At 44.0% G+C, this 21532-nt stretch overlaps 2 protein-coding genes across 3 annotated transcripts in view; one reads left to right on the forward strand and one right to left on the reverse strand.

Annotated features, from left to right (window-relative positions):
* Positions 1 to 16607, forward strand: LONRF1 (LON peptidase N-terminal domain and ring finger 1). The gene is made up of 12 exons (XM_075421926.1): positions 1 to 671; positions 5951 to 6069; positions 8359 to 8481; positions 9073 to 9219; positions 9671 to 9908; positions 9994 to 10084; positions 10919 to 11033; positions 11614 to 11735; positions 12907 to 13065; positions 13182 to 13344; positions 13738 to 13887; positions 15333 to 16607. The coding sequence occupies exons 1-12, from the start codon at positions 68 to 70 to the stop codon at positions 15489 to 15491; spliced, it is 2190 nt and encodes a 729-aa protein (XP_075278041.1). The 5' UTR covers positions 1 to 67; the 3' UTR covers positions 15492 to 16607.
* Positions 11737 to 21532, reverse strand: part of LOC104334899 (multifunctional protein ADE2) — a 21351-nt gene continuing 11555 nt past the window's right edge. Inside the window, exon 10 of one of the 2 annotated variants that reach the window (XM_075421934.1) lies at positions 11737 to 11755. In XM_075421934.1, the coding sequence (XP_075278049.1) occupies positions 11752 to 11755 (4 nt within the window). In that variant the 3' untranslated portion in view covers positions 11737 to 11751. Of the gene's footprint in view, positions 11756 to 19934; positions 20050 to 21532 lie in introns of those variants that run through there. The other variant, XM_075421931.1, reaches the window with a different exon arrangement.

A 21532-nucleotide genomic window follows, 5' to 3' on the forward strand; every position in this document is an offset into this window, starting at 1 on the left:
GCGCAGCCCGGGCCGGAGCGGGAGCGCCGCGCCCCCCCCCTCCACCCCCTCACGGCCCGCCCAGCCGATGGCGTTCTCGCCCGCGGCCGTGGGCTCGGGGGTCTCGCCGGAGCCGGGCGGCAGCGGGAGCCGCGGCGAGGAAGCGGGCGGAGAGCGGGAGCCGCCGCCGCCTCGGCGGTTGGGCGAGCGGCCGGTGCCCGGCGGCCGCCTGAAGGAAGCGGCGGGAGCGTCGTTGGCGTCGCTGTGCCTCGGCCCGCTCGCCGGCCCTCAGCGCCTCGGGACGCTGGTGGAGTGCCTGGCGCTGAGCTACCGCCTGCGGCGGGGGCCCGGCCGGAGCCGGGGGGCCGCGGAGGGGCCGCTGCGCTGCTGCGGTTGCGGCCGGTTCCTGGGCGAGCCGGTCACCGTCCCGTGCGGGCACACCTACTGCCGCCGCTGCCTGCGGAGGGAGCTGCGGGCCCGCTGCCGCCGCTGCCGGGACCGGCTGCCTCCGGCGGCGGGCGCCGGCCCGGCCCCAGCCCCTCTGCGAACCAGCGTCGTCCTCAGCCAGCTGGCCGAGAAGTGGTTCCCGGGCGAGTGCGAGCGGGCCCGGACGGGGAGGCGGCTGGAGGAGCTGCTGGCCCAGGGCCGCTTCCGAGAGGCGCTGGGCGCCGCCGGCCAGGCCCTGCGAGCAGGTGAGGCTGGCGGGGAGCGGACCCGCGTCCCGGGGGGGGGGGGGGCTGGAAGCGGGGCGAGCCCCCCCGCCCCATTCGGGGACTCGGGACGGGACCGGTAAAGAACCCCCAAAGTTTCCTTGAGCGTTCGAGGTCGAGCCTGGCAGCGGGCAGCAGCCTCCAGCCCGGGCTGCTCCGCGTCTTTCTTCACCGTGTTCCCCCCCCCCCCATGCTTGTTTACTTCGGCTCCTTTGGAGTTCGCGGGCTGTGTTTTTGCCCCGTGTTCAGCTCTGCCGCTGCGTTTAAACTCCTGTCTCCTAAGGAGACCTCTTTCCGCAGCCCCGAGACCTCCCTTCGCAGCCCCGGGTGTCTCCCGGCCGGCCGGGCCCCGTTGCATAAGCGGGCGGGCACGGAGGGGGACAGGTTGTGTAACGGCGCTGACATCACGCGCGGGTGCGGTTGGGGTTTTATAACGTTCTGGCGGGGCAGGGTGCGAGGGCCGGGGGGTAGAGGCACGCTGCTGGGGGGCTGAACCATTATCGCTCGCTTGCCGCCACCAGCGCTGGAGATGCGGTCGGCTTTTCGGAGTTTGGAGCCCGGAGATGGGTTTGTGCGGTCGATACACCTGCATGGACCCGGTGACGGATTCCTTCGTTGTTTTCACCCGGCTGTGGACAGCGGAAACTGCTGGGGTTCCAGGAATTAATGTTTTTACAGATTAAGCCTGTTACGTTTGCGCAGTTGTCCGCGGCGGAGGAAAAAACCGAAAGCTTGCATAAGTCTAATCCTTCCAATCTGTTCTGGGGAGATAACGTTAGGTCTAGTTCCAGAATAAACTCTTTTCGGTGTTGGCGGGATTAAATCTCAGATTATGTGCCTTTTGGCAAGCTTCATTTAAAGAGGTTCAGTTGTGGCCTTCAACTCTACGTGATTTGCCAGGGAGTTTCCGAACAGTAGGATACGGGATAGATGTGACCTGAGAAAGTAGCTGATCTATTTTAAATCTCGGAACTATAAGAAGCAGGCTTTTTCTTTGATCTAAGCAACAGAGTAGACTCATACGAGTCACAAAGTAACAGAGTGGAAACTCAGTGGCCTTCAGGGTACAGACTGGTGAATCCGTTACTGATCACAAATGTTTAAAGGGGTCCTGTTTCATCTCTCAAGGTTGTTTTGAAACAAGAAAAGAGAAAATTATTTCTGCAGACTCCAGTTAATCTTTCTTTTATGGATTGAGCAATACCATTTAGATATCTGCGGAGAAAGAATTTTGATTGGTTTTTTTGTGAAGCTACATCTTTAAAATTCTCAAATTTTAAAGCCAAAATTTATCAGCTGTGATGCTTATCCACGATTTTATTATTCAGTTTCAGTCCATGTGCTAGAAGCTCAGTTTAAGATCCTTTGCACAACGATTGCCCGTGTCTGCAGTCCTGAGAACTGTCAATGTTCCAAGTGTTCTGGTGAAGATGCTGAAGAACTTCATGAGCCAGAATGCAGATGTACATTAAATGTCACTGTAGAGCTGTGGGCTCAGAACTGCCAATTGAAGGTGATTTCAGGCCAGAAAAGAACTAATTAATAGCTGCTAGTACACTTTCTATCTTCTTCCAGAGCATGAATTCTTGAAAACACTTTAGAAGTGGAAAAGATGTAGCATCAGAAATACGTTCCTGTTTAAAATCAGTCATGTTCTGTTTCAGTGTTTCCTCACTGCTAGTTCATCTCAGTTTCTTTTTAGTGCAGCTAGAGAGTTAAAAAATTGTGATACACGTAAATCTGATGTCCTGAATAAGGCAGTGGCACTAAACCTGTACTCAAATGGCATCTTTTCATAACTTTCTCATGTTTCTTAAAGCATCTGAAAGGGAAAATTTGCCATGGTGCAAAAGTGACTTCTGAAAAACGTGAGGAATGCGAATGTTCATACGGTTAATGTATTCCTTGCAGGGGCTGAAATGAAGTAGTTCAGTTAAAGGAAGTCTGTTGGGTTAAAATGCAAGTGCAGCTTGTCTTTAATCAAGCATCCTGAAACACACAGCTAATGGCCTGAGCTGGGTCTGAATCACAGACTCCTTCCTGCTGGCGTGGGCCTCGGGAGCTCTGCTGACTGATCAGTCTCCTCTTCAAAGCAGAACAAACACTGAGCTCAGAGCAGTTTGCTTAAGGTTTTGTCCAGCTGGATCATGAAAACCTATAAGGGTGAAGATTCCACGGCCTCTCTGGGCAACCTGCTCAAAGGTTAATTATCCTCATAGTGAAAAATTTTCTCCGTATTTCAAGTCAGAGCTGCCCTTGTTTCAGTTTATAATCATTGTCTCTTGGTTTTTTTCCCCCCATGCACTTTAAAGAGTCTTCTAGGTAGACTCCTCTTGGATTCTGGAAGGCTGTTGGGTTCTCCCAAGGCCTTTGGGAATTGTTTTCCACTAAAGAAGCCCAGTTCTCTCAGCCTCTTCTCGTGGGTTTTGTGTTCCAGCCCCTGATCACTGGGGTGACCTTGTAGTGCTGTGTTAATAAATACTGCGCCCTGAAGGTTTCTGCATAGCGGTTGCGGCGTGCCTGTCTTTTATTTTGAAGAATTTGGTACATTTTTAAGAACCATATGAAAAGCATGGAGGATCAGACCCAAGGTGGCTCATTTATGGGTTATACCCATTTATGCTGACAGTAGCCAGGAGCAGATGCTTTGGAACAAGTGTAAAAAAACTCGTAATGAGTGGGTTTTTGTGTGTACACCTTTGTATACTTTCCTGTTAGTGTAATGGTAACTGGTACGCACAGTTCTGCGCTGAAAGTACTCCGTGTCTGTTTTACTAAAATGATTTGTCTTTGGGTATGCTAGAGGTGAGTGATTTCTGTATTTACAGTATATCACTTTACTGAAATTGAGAATTCAAGCACGAGTTGGGTCTCTGCTCTGTTTAGTCTTTGGTTTAAGGTGTTAGAAGAGTTTTGCATCCTCCCTTTGCATGGTAAACATTAACATACATGCTGAAACATTGTCAAACGGTGTTCTCACAATTATAAAACCTAGAAATTAAATTACGGTTCCAAAATCATACATATAGATACAGATCTTCCGGTCTTGCGAATGTTTAGACCCAATTTGCTTTGTGTATTGATCGTTCATTGGCAGTGTTTGTGTGTGTTCAGCAGCAGAGGTGGGGCCCCAGTGCCTTGGTTTAGCCCTTTGGTTTGTGGCAGCTCAGCTGGAACCACGCTTTTCTCTTTGAAAAAGAAGTGGTCAAAATGTCCACCTGCTGTAGACTTCAGCTCACGTTTTTATCTTCAAACTACCTGTCGCTCTTCCCCTGGAGAGGAAGGTGCCAGAGTTGCTCAGGTCATCTTCTACACCTGAAAGTCTGAAAAAGATGAGCTCCCTCTGATTGTTCTCTGATAAGCTCTCCCTATTTTCACACAAAGACCTGCACTTACGGCTTCCTCTGAGGAACAGAATTTGGGTTGTTACTGACTCTGCTGGGCACCAGAGGGACAAATACAACAGAAAAAGCGATCTGAAGAGTTTGATCTGAGCTCCCTCCTGACGAGGCTGTAGCAGCCACAAAGCACAGGGCCACGGGAAAGCCGGCTTCGGAGTCGTCGTGCTTGTGGAATTACCTGTTTATCTCAGACAAAGACAATTGCCCGGACTTCTGTTAATACAAACATTTTATTTCGTCTAAAATCAAATGAAAACCGAACAAACTAGGTTTGGGAATATTTGTATTTGAAGGGAAACTGTCAACTCAAAGACAAGGCTTTAGTTTCAGCTGTAAAACTTTCTGTTTTGATTTTCTTCACCCTTTCTTTTCGATTAAGGTCATTTTACATGTAGCATTGCAGATGTAAATGCAAAGCAATGTGTTGGAATACACGAGAACATTGGACAGTCCAGCTTTTAAATGTAAAACAAGCTAATGTTGGAAAGTATGAAAATTTCAACCGGACATTTCGAATAGGCTTAGGTAGAATATCAAATTGAAATGATCCCCTCACAAGAAAATCTTGTTGAAATAAAGAACTATTGAATTTTAGCAGCATTTACGGTAGACCAGCATTTGAGTTGTTTTTAACTCATTTGGTGAAAAACATAAGTGCATTTTTAAAACAAATCAGGAACAAAGCAGTGTGCTGGCATTTTTGCCAGGCAACAGCTACAAGTTGGTTGTGTCCTGAAAATCATCGTTTCAGTGGCATGGGGAGTGGGTGTGCTTCCCATTCAGAGACTGCTTTACTAAAAGTGCAAAAGGCTGTGTGCTGGGTATGGAAACTTGTCTTTACTGAACAAGTACAAATGTTTTCCCGTTGCAGAAGTTCCCCTAAGTGCAACTCCTTACAGCAGGGCTGCCAGCTGGTGTCCAAGGCTTTCTGGTGTTGGCTGTCTCTTTGCAGACCCTGTAGCGATAAAGCCTACTGCTGGTCCTTACCAGATGGATACCGTTCTGATAGCGGCATCTGTATCTGCCGCCATAGCTGGAAGGCATTGGACCTTATCAAAACAAATGACAGTCTAAAGACAAACTGGAGAGTTTCACAGAATCACAGACTGGTCGGGGTTGGCAGGGACCTCTGGGTCACCCAGCCCAACCCCCTGCCGAAGCAGGGTCACCCAGAGCAGGCTGCACAGGACTTTGTCCAGGCGGGTCTGGAATATCTCCAGAGAAGGAGACTCCACAGCCTCCCTGGGCAGCCTGGGCCAGGGCTCCATCACCCTCAGAGGGAAGAAGTTCTTCCTCGTGTTCAGCTGGAACTTCCTCTGCTTCAGTTTGTGCCCATTGCCCCTTGTCCTGTCACTGGGCACCACTGAACAGAGTCTGGTCCCATCCTCCTGACACCACCCTTGAGATATTTATAGGCGTTTATTAGGTCCCCAAAAAAGTCTGAAAGCAAACTTTGTGGTAATTGGACTTTTTAATACAAATGCAGCGGATTCCCGGATCTCTGTGTTTTTGAATGGGTGTACTGTAAAGCCAGAGTCTACCCGGGCCTCAGTTTTTGTTGTCACAGCAGTACTGAGCAATGCTTTACTCTTTCAGCCTCAGTGTTACGCCTTTTAAAATATATTTTATTGTTGCCGCAAGATACTTTAGAGGATGCAAAATCTGATCTTTAGCTGGAAAGACGTGAGCCTGGAATTACTGCCACTTTTATTACCCAAACACTGGGCGAGGACATACTCCAGTAATTTTGAAAGTATGGTACAAAGAAGTGCGGTTCTAACATACCACTATGAAAGCATATCTAATTAAAAAGTACAAAATTCTGAATTATTAAACATGTTGCTTAATTTTTGTCTTCAGATTCCAGTGACTTGATGCTAAGAATTTACAGAGCCGAGTCGTATGCTGGCCTCCAAGAATATAAAACAGCCATAGACGATCTAAATTTTGTCATTTCTAAAATGCCAAATTGGCCAGAGGTAAGTTGATACAAACACTTCGTTTTTCAAAATCTGCGTTTATCTATAAAATCAATGAATTCTAAATTATGCTTGCGTCAAGCTGAGAACCTGGGTCTGCTACCTGAAACGTTACCTTGCAAGACAAGCCAAATGCTGAAAGGTATCATAAAATAGTTATTTGTGTGAGACAGGCTACTACTGAGTGTGGCAGGTTAGAGCTGATTGACAAACCTACTTGGAACTGTTAATGTAACCTTCATCAAAAACTTCAGGTGTTTTTATTTTACGTCACAGCATGAGATGGTGTCTTTGGACGAAGGGTGAAGTGCAGAAGAACTGACCTCTTGGGAAGTGTTATGAAGTACTTTTGTGCTGTCTGTAGTTACTTGTTACTATTTTATTTCTTTATAAGAACACTTTTATGTGTTCTCTTAAGAACTAAATGTTTACAAACTTCAGCTTAATGTTATTTACTGGATGGTTGGCTGAAATTGTGCAGCCAGCTTGAATTGCTTGAGAGCAGAACTTCTGAGGCCTGTACATTTGGTTGGTGATTGGGTTTTAAAGTTTCTTATGCTGTGTACGAGTTAGTCCTTTGAAAGCTCTGCACTTCCCTGGAGTGTTTATGCTTTGGTTGTATTTCCCAAAGTCAGAGCGTTTTAAGCATTATCTGTTCCTTGAGAATATCACATGAGATGGGTGAGCGCTGCTGCCGGTCAGGACTAGAATGCTTGGCTCTGTGTTAAGTCAACATTTCTCTCATACTTTTTGAGTTTTATTGGGAAAACAGTTTGCTGTGTAAATAGGACAACACAGTTTTCTTTTCCAAGTGCTACCAAAGAGTCAAAAAATATTTAGCACAAGCAATAAATTATTTTGCAATAGTATGGCCCAAAAAATGTAAGCATGTGTTTGGGGCCTTTTTTAGTGGCTCCAGTACTTGGAGTTGGGATAGTTTATGGTGATGTAACCTGTAACAGCTGGGGTTTGGGGTTTGTTGATTTCTTAATTTTTATGAAGAGCAGGATGCTTTGCTGTTCTGGCTTGGAAAGCTTTTCTTTGTAAAGCCCAAAGAAACTCAGTGGGAACTGAGCTTTGGAAACAGCGCAGGCAGCTGGGCAGTCACTGGCCTTCAGAGCTGTGAGATACTGCCTAAACTCTGAGCACAGCAGGAGCAGCAAGATCTTGCCACAGGAGGGGAGGGAACTGCTGCTGTCTTGGTCTCTCTTGCGTTCAGCAGTTCCATGGCTACTGCAGATGCAGAGAGCATCCTACTTTTCGCCTCTCAGCATTGGTAGTATTGTCTACTTTTTCCTGTGTGTTTGGAGAGAAACCTCGCTTCAGTTAACTGAGCTTGGTTTGATGGACTCCTCCAACAATTCTTATCTATGTAGGAAAATAAACTGTCCGTAAGAGGAGGATTAGCATCTTTTCCTTCTTCAGGATAAATCTTAATGAAATTGCCCCAGTCCATCAAAGATGATGCATGCCCTCATCTGACAGCCTTGCTTAACAGACTCTGCTGTTAATATTGGCAGTTCTTCCGTAGAAGCTGCACGCTGGGGTTTTTTGGTTTGTCTGATTTTTTTTGTTTTTTACGCTCCCTTTTCTGGCCCATTATCCAAAATCTCCCATACAACTAGATGTTCTTGTTTTATCTAACTTTTGTTAGATAACTGTTTTTATGTAACTGGTATTTATAGTACTGCAAATGCAACTTTTTAAAGTTGAGAGAAGTTGGAACAGGGACTTCTTAGCTTCAATGTCATACAGGTTCAGCAAAATTCAGTAGTCCTTTCTCCCCTTTTTTATAGTAAACAGATTTTTTTTTTCTCCTAGCTGCTGTCTAGTGTTCAAGAATAAAATATAGTTGGAGGAAGCTATTCCAAAAATGCATTCTTTTGTGTTAAGAATATAGATTAGTATGTACATAAGGGATGCATGGTTGTGTGGATTGTTTTCCTTGTAGTTACCCTTCTCCTGCAGGCTGGAACCATAAGGCTTTTAATAAAACAGTGGGCAAAAAGGGTATCCTGTAAGCTGTTGTGTGAGGTTATGTAGCAATTTGCGTTGCATGTCCCCCTTCTTCCCCTCCAAAGGGTGACAGAAAGGGGAAATTAAGGCCTTTTGTGAATTCAGCACTGGTCAGGTTTTTAACCCTTCATGTAAGCCAAACCAACTTGTTTGTTGAAGAGCTACGTTCTTTTTGTCACGGAGGGTTCTGGTTCTAACTCTGTGATGCCTGCGAGATGAACGCTGCAGTTCTACACACTCCCTAGAGATGTCTTCATGGTATCTGTTTTTCAGGTCTACTTCCGGAAAGGAAAAGTGCTGCAAGACTCTGGCTTTGTAGGTGATGCCTTACAACTGTTTCTACAGTGCTTAGCCCTCGACGAGGACTTTCTTCCAGCCAAGCTAGAAGTAGAAAAGGTAATTTTATTTATGAAACTGGATTTCTCTCTCTGACTTGGTTCCTTTATAAAGCCCCTATTATGGTAGACTTTGAGCACCTAAAAATCTTCAATACATACAGAGAAGGTTCAGGTGGCAGATTAGTTCCTGTGAAGATATATCGTGCTATGTTGAAGAGGTAGTGCTGATGTACAAGTTTTAAGTACACGTTTCAAAGTACATATGCCGTTGAAGCTACCAAATGAAAATCTAGAAACCTGGGAGGCAGGCAGCAAGTTAAATATTCTAAGTTGAACTATTTCGTGGGCAGAGCACAACAGTTTTTCTTTGATAATGAAAATTTACATTGAAAAAGCGGCGTGATAATGAATTGATAATGTCTGACTGTTCAAAGAGCTCACTCGCTTGTAGTAGCAAAGGTTTCTAGAGAAGTTTCTTTTTAGTAGTACAGGTATGTAGGTTTCTGCTTGTTCTCAGTTACCGCTTAAATAGCGCTCTGTTTATGAGGATAACTTCATATAGATTGAATTCTTATTTTTGTAGTTTTATGAAAAAGGATCTAGATGTAGATTTATTATTGTTACGAACGTTTAGCTGTTTGTTTTCTAGATATTGTGTGATGTGCTGTCACCAGAGAAGTTAGGAGAGAGCCTGAAGGAATCTGCTTGGAATTCACCACATATTCGAAATAAACCTTTTATACTTGGTTCTGAGGTGACTGAGTCTTACTGCAACTTCCAGCTTTGTCCTGAGCAGGTGAGAAAAGCTATAGGATAACTTCTGTCTTTGGCTGATGCGCAAACATCAGACATTCCGATATCTCTGTCATACTTCACTTTCCAGCGTAAATGCTGACTTTCTGTAATTGGCTAAACAAGAAGAACAGAACAGTGATTTCTGAGTAATGCACTTTGATTTGGAGTGCTAGACTCCTCATTCCAGTGAAGTACTTATTAGAAGGTACTAAGATTTGATATTAGCATCTTCAAAATGGAGAAATACAGTTTTTCTTCCTTTGAAGAAGACCCAGATTTTTAAATTGTTAATGCTAAGCAAATTTGAATACTTTCTTGACTTACCAAATTCCTGTAGGTAATTAACTAACTGTGGGTATCAGTTTGGCTTATATATCTTTGCATGTTCACATCTTAACTACTTAAATTTGTATTACCCTTGAAGTATAATTCAGTTCATCTCACTATTACAGAGCTTAGGAGGATCGGAGGTACTGGAGCCTGTCAGTGGGAGCTTAAGTCGTGCACAGTCTGCCCATGCTCTTAACTCGACAAAAGACCTTGCCAAGGAAGATGGCTTAAAGAGAGTGTCTTCTGAACCCCTGCTCTCTGGCCAAGAAAAAAGTGCTTTGTTGAAAAGAAAGCTTTCCTTTTCAGAACAGGATACAGTTGTATGCGAAGATGGAAGAAACAAACACAAAAAGCAAGGAGGTAAACAGTCACTCAATTGGCAGTTTAAAATATTTACTGTTTTGTTCCTTTCTTTGAAGGAGTATTTTGTCTTGTTTTTCCTCAGAAAGTACAAAAAGGGACATGACACTGGCTTTTGGAACAATCCCAGAGGATTTGATTGATGTGTCAGATTTTGAGTGCTCTCTATGTATGAGGTAAGATTTCCTCCTGGAGTCAGTATTTCCGTTAGATACTTGGCCACATACCTGTTACACATATAAACTGAGGTACTTTTAGGTTGTGATGAGTTCTGATATCAGTCAATAATTTTCAGCCTTCCTCTGTACCTGCAGTTAAACGCTTATTTAAATGTGTCACTTGCTATAATGCTGTATAATATAGTATTTTGATCAAGCTGCCTTTTAAATTAAACTTGGCGTTGTTAACTGGTAACCTAAAAAGGACAGGATCATTTGTGGTTGATAGATAGGGGTTTTTTTCCAGTCAATAAAACTATTTAACTTACTATTTTGGGAAGGCTAATTTTAAGAACTATTGCCTGTGAACCTCATGCTTGTGTTAGTCTACTTAAATGTAGCTGACGTACTTGAAAGCTCTTATTGAGTTGTCTTGGTTTTCAGAATAAATGCTTTAAAAAATACAGTGTATACTAAACTGTCCATAGTTATGTTACTAGTGTGTATTACTGCTGTTAAAACAACTTAACTCCTCAAAGAATCACTTAGTTTTGCATATTCTGAATCTCTATGTAGTGAGACCAAAATCTTTGTACATTGGGATAAATGTTTAGCTATTTAGTGTGTTGAAATGTGTCCAGAATCATCAGAAAGCACAAAAAATGAGTGATGCCGTGGCGAATGGAAACAAACTGCGGTACAGGGGGAAAAGTAGAACAGGGAGACGTGGGATTAGTGTTCTCTGCTTTGCTGTGGTAGAACCAGTCTTAAAAATTAAAGGGGTCAATCCCTGACTTTTTTAGCAAAGCACACGCTTGCTGTGGTACCTAACTGTTAATTATTTTGTTTCAGGCTATTCTTTGAGCCGGTGACAACCCCTTGTGGACACACTTTCTGCAAAGGTTGCTTGGAACGGTGTTTAGACCACGCTCCTCAGTGTCCGCTCTGTAAGGAGAGTTTGAAAGAGGTACTATTTCTGCACAGAGCTCACAGATACACATACTGTGTCATTTTAAAGGCTGTTTCACTTAACCCAACTGAATCCGTGTTACTGAGTTTATGGATTGCCGCTAGGAAGGAAGAACTTGAGACAGACTTTGTCAATACAAATTCATTGGGTTTGCCTCACTTTCCTGGAGGCTTTATGTTTCTGTGACCGTCTACTTTATTGTTGTAGTTAAATCCCGAGTGTTTGTAAGCTTTGGTAACCACTCAGTAAAACCTGTCTGTGATTTCTGTACACTTTCCTTATTTGTATGGCTGTGTAACCTGGGAAATCGATTCTGCCTCTGGTAAGCATAGAAATACAAACGGACTTAGACACTGAGAACTCAAATAGAGAATCTCATTTTCAAATATTAGAGTAATGTTAGTAACATTCATTAAGTAATGAAGCATAAGAACTTCAGAGCTGTAAGTTTTCATGGGTTTAAATGTAATTTATGACATTTCATATATCATGGTTTTAAATAAAAGCTGCATTTTCTCAAGTCTTTTGTTAGTATCTATGAAAAGAAGTATTAATGCATTTTTTTAATTGTTTACAGTACCTTGCAAGCAGAAAATACAGCATCACAGAACTGCTGGAGGAATTAATAATGAAATACTTGTCTGATGAATTATCTGAGAGAAGAAGAATTCATGCTGAAGAAACCGCTGAGCACTCAAAGTAAGCTTGCTGTCTTTTATCTAGAAAATTTGAGAGATTAATACAGAAATCCTTTTTAGAAATGTTTTAACATTTTTGTGATTATTAATAATGGCACATTATGGATGCAAGGAGGAGTATAAAGATGTTAATTTGTTGTCTTAAAGGTGTATTTCAGAAAATTAGCAGTATTTTAACTGCTGTAGAAATAAAAAAAATCACACTTTGATAGTAGCATTGTGAAGCTCTGAAGTCCTCTACAAAATTTGTTTCCCCTTCTGCTTCTCTGTGTGCACTGTCATGGAGTTTTAGCTTTCTGCGGTTAATGGAATTGTCCTTCTGAGTTGGCTGCAGCCTCAGATATTTGAATTTCCTTCAAAGCAGTTCGTGATAGGCATTCACTGTATAAAGATAGAGGTGATGAAAAGAAATCGTTGGGATTTTTTTATAATCTTGGTGTTTGTCTCTAGTAGAGTTCTGCAGATACACAAAGCGTCACGTATTGTAGATATGGATGTTGGAAAACTATTTAAAACTATAGCTCGTGCAGCTTACGTAACAGAATCCATACATTAGAATTCTGTTTTATAGTCTGAAGGGTATTAAAAGGAAACACCTGGTAGTGTTGTAATGCTAACTTGTTTGTATCAATTATCAACTGTATATACTTGATAAAAGAGCATGAAAAAAAAATACTGTTGTTCAGTTAGGCCTGCTGAGGCATATTGCAAGGTAAAAATTATGCCCTGAGTCACATCTTGTCATCTGGAGCCTATCGCTGAAAGTAACGTAAATGGTGACCTAGCTGCTATGTAGTTCCTGCCACGTTTTTCTGGTTGCAGGAAAACTGTGACTCTGAGGGCGTAATGGCTTGTACGGCTCAAACTAAAACACAAAGGAAAAAATAACTAGCACCCATGTCCCCAGAACGAAGCCCTTCGTTCACTGACTAGATACTCGCTAACAGATAACTCTGAGGTTTACTGTCCAGTACGTAGTCAACTCGGTACATAGGTATTCAGCCATGGTTACTCATGTGGGTTTTTATTGCGTGTGAAAGTTGTTACAATGCGCTTATCATTAAACTTTGATGACCTCAAATATAGCAAACATACTGGAAAAAAGTATTGTCATGGCGTAGGTCAGCGATTAGATTTTTAAGCCGCATATTTCCCTTGATGTTCTCTTGTAGCTTGACCAAGAATGTTCCAATGTTTGTTTGCACTATGGCATATCCTACTGTGCCTTGCCCCCTACACGTGTTTGAGCCAAGATACCGACTAATGATCCGCCGAAGTATGGAGACTGGGACGAAGCAGTTCGGGATGTGCGTAAGCGATTCTCAGAATGGGTAGGTTTACATCCTCATTCTACGCTTCTCGTCTCTTCTGTCTTTCTCTTTTCTAATTATAAAAAGTCTCATTTCAGAAGCGTGCAATTGCGTTACTGACAAGGTCTCTTTTCTAGTTTTGCAGATTATGGATGCATGCTGCAAATTAGGAACGTTCATTTTCTGCCTGATGGGCGGTCTGTTGTCGATACCGTTGGTGGAAAGAGATTTAGAGTTTTACGGAGAGGGATGAAAGATGGTTATTGCACTGCAGACATCGAATATTTGGAAGATGTTAAGGTAACCAGAATGCTGTATAAATACTTCACTAGTATTAATATCTCAAGAATTTTGCTTGGTTTGTTTGAGAGCTCTGGTTCAAATTTTTAGGTCCCCAGACCACTGGAAGATTCAGCGCCAGCATGTGGAAGAAATGGAAGCTGCCTTCATTTCTTATGATTCTAAAGCAACAAAGAAACACTGTGGGTTTTGTTTGAACAATAGTTTGAAACTGTAACTTTTTAAAATATCATGGGAATTCATTACTATTTGGTCATTAGCAACCAAGATTTAGGAGAATGCGAGAAATGTATCTAAATATAGTTGAAATTGGGTGTTTTTTGATTTTAGCTTAAAAGCCTTAATTGTGTCTTTATTTCTAAAGGTATTTTCATAACATTCCTCCTCCTATAGGTTGCTGATGAAGAACTAAAGAAACTGAGAGAACTTCACAATTTTGTTTACAGTCAGGCCTGCAGTTGGTTCCAAAACTTAAGAAACAAATTTCGCACTCAAATTCTTCAGCACTTCGGGCCGATGCCTGACAGGGAGGAGAATATACAGGTGAGACATCATTTGATATCAATTATTAGGTGCTTATTTCTAAAAACAAAAACCTGTTAACAACTGATAAACATTAAAAGATGAGAAAAGAAGACTTTTTCCCAACTTTGAAGGCTGAGGCTTGCAAATGTTTCTCTTGTGGTGAGCAACAAAAGGCAGTTCTGTCACACTCTAAACAGTTTTTGCAGGAAAGGATGATACGCTGCTGTGGAGATAAAACTAGTGAACTGAGAACACTTTAAGTTCCAGCAGCATTCTAAACTGTTGGTTTGCATAAAGCTGTTAGAATTCAAAAGGGAGTAAATGTGTTTTCTTCCCTGCGACACGTACAGGTAGCGATCTTTGGCAAAGAGCTCTTCACAAGTAACACTTCCCTCCTTTTGGAGCTAGCGCCACGAACCGCTGCAGCTGCAGGGATTTGACAAAGGTTTCTGAAGAAACTAGCTGCTGCAATCTATTTTCGTGGTTATTATAAACAATTAAAGAAGGTTGGTGAGATGCTGAGAGAGTGGAGGCTGCAGAAAAGTGAAAGCCGAATCTTATGTATTTTTAAATTTTAAAGTGGAATTCTATATGAAGTGGGTTCTTCTGAGAGCCTGTCCCTCACCCATCTGCTCCGTACCTTTGTGAGACTCTATCAGCTGCTCTGGGAGGACGCTGTGGAGGCCGGTGCATGAATTCAGAAGCGATTTTAGAACAACTTAATAAAAACCCCAGATCTAAAACAACATACTGGGAAAGAGGAGTAAGTGTGCAAAACCAGGATAAGTAGCAGGACAGCAATACTGTGGGCACATATCTGAGATGTATAATAGAGCACAAATGTGTCAGCGGTGTGATACAGATGCAAGGGAGGAAATGGCGTCTCGGCGTGTACCGCTGCCAGTAATATTTTTGCAAGTCACTTGAGGTAATTAATCTCTGTGGCAACAGGACCTCTGCTGAGGAGTGGTGTATCCAGTTCTGGGCATGACAGCTGAGGCTTGGTGTAGAGAATTGAATGAACTACAGGAAAAAGTTATAGTATGTTTTACCAATGTAGGAGAAATGGATTAAGTAGTCCTGCTCTGCCTAGGAGGCAATGAGACATGAGTGGAAGTGGCAGGTGACAGAGGAGTCCTTCAAATACAACAAAGACACCTGTAATGAATATGTGAGGCTTCAAGAATATTTGAGCCTCAAGAATAGCGTGACAGGTAATGGATTTAGTTTCTGTCGGGGAGGTTTGTTATCAGGTGACTGTCCTGTGCTTAGCCATCTTTCCTTGAGGAAGCTACGAGCTCCCGTTGTCTGAAGAATCATTGCTTCGGAACACTTCTGATTTCTCTAGTTAGTGTCAAACTTTCAACATGTCTTTGTCATTGATGACTATGTCTTTTGATGCCTTTGTTTTAGTCAACTACACTATGTTGGTTATGGGTAACCAGCTTATCTTTTCTTTTTAGGCAATGCCCAATGGTCCTGCTTGGTGTTGGTGGCTTCTAGCTGTTCTCCCAGTAGACCCCAGATATCAGCTGTCAGTTCTCTCCATGATGTCTTTAAAAGACCGTCTGATAAAAATCCAACATATACTCACGTATTTTTCTAGAGACCAGTCCAAGTGACTGACCGCCTGGGTCTTCCCGAAACGTTACTCTGTTCTGGTTGTGGTAGCAGCTGGAATGTTTGCTGCCTTTGCACATCTAGCGCTGGTTTGAGAAGCAGAATGGAACTGCTTTTTTTCCTCTCTCCTCCCCGCCCGCCCGACGCCCTGAACCAGGTGGTTCTTTGAATGCACACTTTCTTCAGCTGTGAGAGAAGACCACTGACGATTGCACAGAGTCGATCCAGCTAGATCTGTTTTTCACGTTGTCTACATGACAATTTGCACTATGTAGAAGAGAACCTTTTTGAGACTTGATAACTTTAGCCACTGACTTTTTAAAGCTGTGGGAAGCGCAGGACTTAAAGGCTGACAGTCCAAGTTTACAACACTGAGGAGGTATTAAAGGTTTTGCAAATGTTTGCCTCATACAACTGTTCTTTTGCTGTTTGCACAAATATTTGAAATGTAGTATTGAATGTCACTGTTGGATATTACTACTCTTCTCGAATTATCTTGACCATGAATACGGGACGGATTTTTAAGTTCTCTTGTGAACGTATGCATCGCAAACAGGTGATGTGATGAACTGTATGCTGAACCGAGAGCCAATTTTAAGGAACAAATGCAAAAAAAACAAAAAGGTACTTCTGTCTAAAAATACTTAAACTGTGAATATGGTTTACATACCTAAGCCTGTACATGTTAAAGAGGAAACTGAGAACTAAATGCTCATACCAGTTACATTTCTACTGGGCTTTTCAGGCTGGCCGTTCTTCCAGAGCACACACTTAGTCCGTAGGGTTTAGGGGAAGAAATCTTCGAGCGTGCGTGCGCGTGCGTGTTGGGGATTGTGCATCCAGGATTTAAAAGCTTAAAAGTTTTATTTGAACTTTTTGAGTTGGTGCAAATGTGAGTTCTATGCCTTACTCATATCAATAGTAGAGCACACTGCAGTGGCAAGGTTAGCGTCATGCTGCCAATAGGTACTTTTTGTAATTAAAGGTTTGCGTATTTGTGAATATGTCTGATACTGGCTTTCTTGTATGTAAATCATTTGTAAAATATTTCTTAAATCTTGCTTTTGCTAATCTATTTAATTTTCAATAAAAGCTAAAAGTTTGTATTATTTTTAACTTTACCAGAAACTAAAAATCACTTTCGTTTTCCATATGCTTCTATGCTGGGATCTGAAGTAAATCCAGCAGCAGCTGTTTAACCTACAGCAAGGTTGTGGGCGCCTCGTGGCATAGCTGGTGCGTACCTAACCCGTTTCTGGTACTGGCACCTGCCTCAGACTGATCATTGGTCAGGCTTTTTGCTGGTGTCCTGCTTTGGTATCTACTTTGTTTAAATTGAGGTGGCTTCAGGTACGAAGTTTGCATTTCACGAAAGCTGTGGGAAGCTGTTCCTGCAGAGCAGTTGGGTAGCTTGCAGGTTTGCTGGTCGGGCGCTCCGGCCTTGTTCTCTTCTGGGGCTAAAGGCTGGAGCTAGTGCAGGCAAACCAGAATCTGCTGGATCATTTTTAATGTGGGCTTCTGTCTAGGGTAAACTTCCCCTTGACTGTAGGAGTAAAGTCCTGGATTACTATTTGGAAAGCTTTATTTGCGTAATAACAGAAAGGGGATCTTCTATTTCTCCACTTCAGGATGTTATAACCGTAGAAACTTAATCTTTGTCTCAGCATGATCTTCTGAAGAATGCAGGTGGCAGATTTTTTTTTTTCTTGACAGTGAAAAGTTCCTGTAGCCAGGCTTGAAATACCCAAATAATCTAGTGGTAAATTTATTTTTTTTTTTCTTTGCCAAGAGCACTTTTGAAACCGAGTATTCCCCGAGTCTGCCGGAAGGTGTGACTTTCTAGGTGGTTTTATACATTCCCATGACTTTTTAATAAAATAGGAATTCAGATGAAGTGTCAGCTGGCTTGCACTGTCCTGTGCAGATGTGAGTTCCGATTCTGGAACTGTCAACCATGTAAGAGAAAACTTTATGAAAAAGAAACAGCAACAACACAAAAAACAAAGTTGCTGTGATTAACACGTGCTGTATGAAGACTGATCAGAAGTCCTGCTCTTCAGTAAGTACTCCACACACATGATCACTGTAGGTGCTGTCGGGAATGATACGAATGAAGAGGAAAGATTTGTGAGAGCATTTTTAAGTTGGAGTTTTTTCAAGTGATTGTTTTGTGGACCAGATTTTGTCGTTTTGTGCGGTTAGAATGGGGCAGAACACCAAGGTCAGCTGAATGTTGGCACAGACCTTTCAGTAAATATCTTGGAGAGAGACAGACACCAGGCTGTCCTTTGGACGTACTGTTTTGAATTTGAGGTGTACTTCGGTATTCTTCAGATTATTTTTTAATTTTTTTTCCCCCCAGTGTCACACAGCAAAGGTTCTTTAGCTATCAAATGATAAAACAGCAGCAGACTAAGAACCAAGTCTGATCAACTTACATTATTATAATAAAGTAGACGATCGGTGTAATTAAGCCTGAGCGGAATGCAAGCAATCTAGGCATGAGGGAAAGGGAGAAGGGCTGTGTCATAGAATCACAGAATGGTTTGGGTTGGAAGGGACCTTAAAGACCATCTGGTTCCAACCCCCCTGCCATCAGCAGGGACATCTTCCACCAGCCCAGGTTGCTCAGAGCTCCATCCAACCTGGCCTTGGACACTGCCAGGGAGGGGGCAGCCACAGCTGCTCTGGGCAACCTGGGCCAGTGTTTCACCACCCTCATGGGGAAGAATTTCTTCCTAATCTCTAATCTAAATCTGCCCTCTTTTAGTTCAGAGTTACTCCCCCTTGTCCTATCACTACACACTCTTGTGAAAAGCCCCTCTCCATCCTTCCTGTCGGCCCCTCCAGGCACTGGCAGCTGCTCTAAGGTCACCCCGGAGCCTTCTCTTCTCCAGGCTGAACGGTGTCGGCGAGGTACAGCACTGCCAGTGGTTAGTCTTATCCGATGGTGAGCCAACAGTCAGGGAAATTGTCAGCCTCTCCCCTTCCCTGCCACCGCAAAAGGACGTCTCCTTCGCTGGGCAGCGGCCCCAGACCAGCCAGCGAGAGCCACATGGTGTTCATGCTGGGGTGCCTCATTTCTGGGATTGCGCCTTCCCCCTTCGGCCGTATGAGTGACTGGTTGATGCAGACCAGTTCTTTATGTGAGTGTGAGAACAAAACTAGATGGGTCTTGAAAGACTGGTGGTGTAAATAGCCATGCAATAAATCGGATGTGCATATCTGTTAATATGAGAAAGCTCATAAACTTCAGCATGAGGGACTGGAGTCACTGCACGGAGAAGTCCCTGCCCAGAACTGACGAGTATTTTTTAAATCTTTCTGGCAAGGACCACTTCCCTGTTTCACTAAATTGCAGCCAGAGACCTCACTGAAATTCTTAATTCAGGATTAATATTCACCTGTAGTCTCTTTACCTTAAATTACTCTTTCCAAATGTCATTTGTTGTAACAACATGGTGCCCTGGGTAAGAACCGATGAACTTCAGGTTCAGAACCTTCCATTTTCTTGGGGTGAAATGGCGACTTTGTGTTTCTCCATCGAAGTTGTACAAATTTCATCCATCGCATTCTTCCTAGCAGATCATTTCTCTGTGGGCTTTCTACTGGTCCTGAGTTTCTTCAAGGACGATACGCCAGGGTGGCTGGAAGATACGTTGGTAGGGGTGGCTCTGAAACTTGAAGTGATGCCAGACCGTTAGCGGGGAGAGGCGCTTGCTCTGAGCCCCATGGAAGGAAGACACGGCCATCTTCAACCGTTGCCTGAGGCTTTGCAAGGTTGGAAGGACAGTACGCTCGTCCTTGGGGTTTTAGAAGCCATCTAAGGCATTCCTTTGAGCTCTGTCCCGGTGTGTGGGGTAAATATCTGGTGATTGCTGATATTTTACTACAGCGTCATGGGCGTTGGTTACAAGTGAGACCGGGTGGAGTTGATCTACACAACGGAGTCTTCTGCAGAGCAGCGCGAGGGAGGCTGAGAGCGCGTGGCACCGCCTGCTTGGCATGGTCGGCCGGGGCAGGGACGCTTCCCCAAGAGAACGGTTGGCACTTTGGCTTTGAGGAGGTCTTGAGGAGCAGCAGAGAAACCACAGCTGCCTGGCCTGTACCTGACCGAGCCCGAGATGTTCCTCTTTCGGTACAGTCTTTGTGGAAACCTGGCTACCTACAGCTGGACTTCCAAGGGGAAGGAGGGTGTATCCAGTCAGCGAGTGGAGATGAGGCACCTGTTGAAGAATTATTGTATCCGTGCCACGTGGTGTCACGCTGAAATCTGCCCGTTACCCTCTCATTTATGTGCTTTTCTACAATTAAAAAAATAAAGCTGTAAAACGTTTAATGCTAGGCTGTAAGGTATTCTAAAGTCTTCACCAAAACAAAACAAAACGGAGTCCACCGAGTCTTCAGCCTTGACTTTGGTGAAGTTATACTTCTCTGGACGCTCATGACTGCGACTGCTTTTACAAGCAAAGGCCAAGAGCAGGATTCCACCGCGGCTTTAAAAACGTGATCGCACCAGTGGTAGCACAAGTGATGGAGCTTCCACGCAGCCAGGAGCGCCTGGGAGGACAAAACGTTGTGAATGTTAGAAAGAAATTGGTACAGAGGTCTTTGTACTTCTGGCTGAGGGGGTTTGTTTCGTTCGGTGAGTGAGATGGGAGAATGTCCCACTCTGGAAATGACTTTTGAAGCCGACTGACTACGAGCGGGCCATGTTCTGGGCGTTTAAGCGTGTGAGAAAAGGGAAACGATGTAGTGGGAAACTGGGGACAGGGAGCTCTGCTGTATTAAGACAAATCCGGGCACTTTCCAATCCAAATAGAATTTCTCTGGAGCTTGGCAGCTTCAACTACTGAATTACAGCATCTGTTTGCGTGAGTGCTGGTTCCGTGTCCAGACCGTTTCTGCTCTGTCGGCTAGGAATGCTTTTCTCGGCATGCAGAGCTGTACAAGGTGCTTGGCAAAGTGGGCTAGCTTCGCCCCGGCGCTGCTGTGACATGGTGCTGGTTGTTTTGGCGTGCTCTTTTGTTCCTTTTCTTCCTTTTTTTTGATTCCCCTCTTGCATCAAACCGTACTCCGTTCTGAGGGCCGCTCGCTGGGGCACCGCAGCCCAGCCCCTTTCCTGTGCCGGTTTATCGGGTCTGTTTGTCGGCCCCTGCAGCCTACTGCCGGATGACATCCCGCTGTCTTGGAAGCGCCAAGTTCCCGCAGGGCGGCCCGTTCTTTTCTGTGAAAAGCTCTGTCCTTGAAAAGACTTGAACTTGACGCTTTATTTCTCAAGCATCTGTTCTTAGCACCTTGTTTGCTGCACTATTTTTCGATCAAGATATCCTCTTACTGATGATGACATTTGTCATCACGAGGGGAGAGAGAGGGAAAAGCTGTTATGGTTCATTCTTAGACCAAGTTCCACACAAATGCATCTTAATTCCTTCTGCAAGAAGCTGTGAATTTTACCTTCTATGGGGAACAACAGATCTTTGTGTGTTCAGAGAAGGGCAACGGGGCTGGTGAGGGGTCTGGAGAACAAGTCTGATGGGGAGCGGCTGAAGGAGCTGGGGCTGTTCTGTCTGGAGAAGAGGAGGCTGAGGGGGGACCTTATCGCTCTCCACAACTACCTGACAGGAAGGTGTAGTGAGGCGGGGGTTGGTCTCTTCTCCCAGGTAACCAGCGATAGGATGAGAGGCAATGGCTTCAAGCTGCGTCACGGGAGGTTTACATTGGACATTAGGAAAAATTTCTTTACTGAAAGAGTGGTCAGGCATTGGACCAGGCTGCCCAGGACAGTGGTGGGGTCCCCATCCCTGGAGGTGTTCAAAAACCGTGTGGATGTGGCACTTCAGGACATGGTTTAGCAGGCATGGGGCTGTTGGGTTGATGGTTGGACTTGGTGATCTTCGAGGTCTTTTCCAACCTTCATGATTCTGTGATTCTATGATCTGATTCTATGATCTTTTGTCTTCTCTGAGTCGAAGATCTTCTTTACACTCAGGGCATACTCTTCAGGAAGTCAGTCCTTCAGAAAGTTCCCAGTCTGGCTGAA

This window comes from Opisthocomus hoazin, chromosome 5 (assembly GCF_030867145.1).
Source record: "Opisthocomus hoazin isolate bOpiHoa1 chromosome 5, bOpiHoa1.hap1, whole genome shotgun sequence".
NCBI lineage: Eukaryota > Metazoa > Chordata > Aves > Opisthocomiformes > Opisthocomidae > Opisthocomus > Opisthocomus hoazin.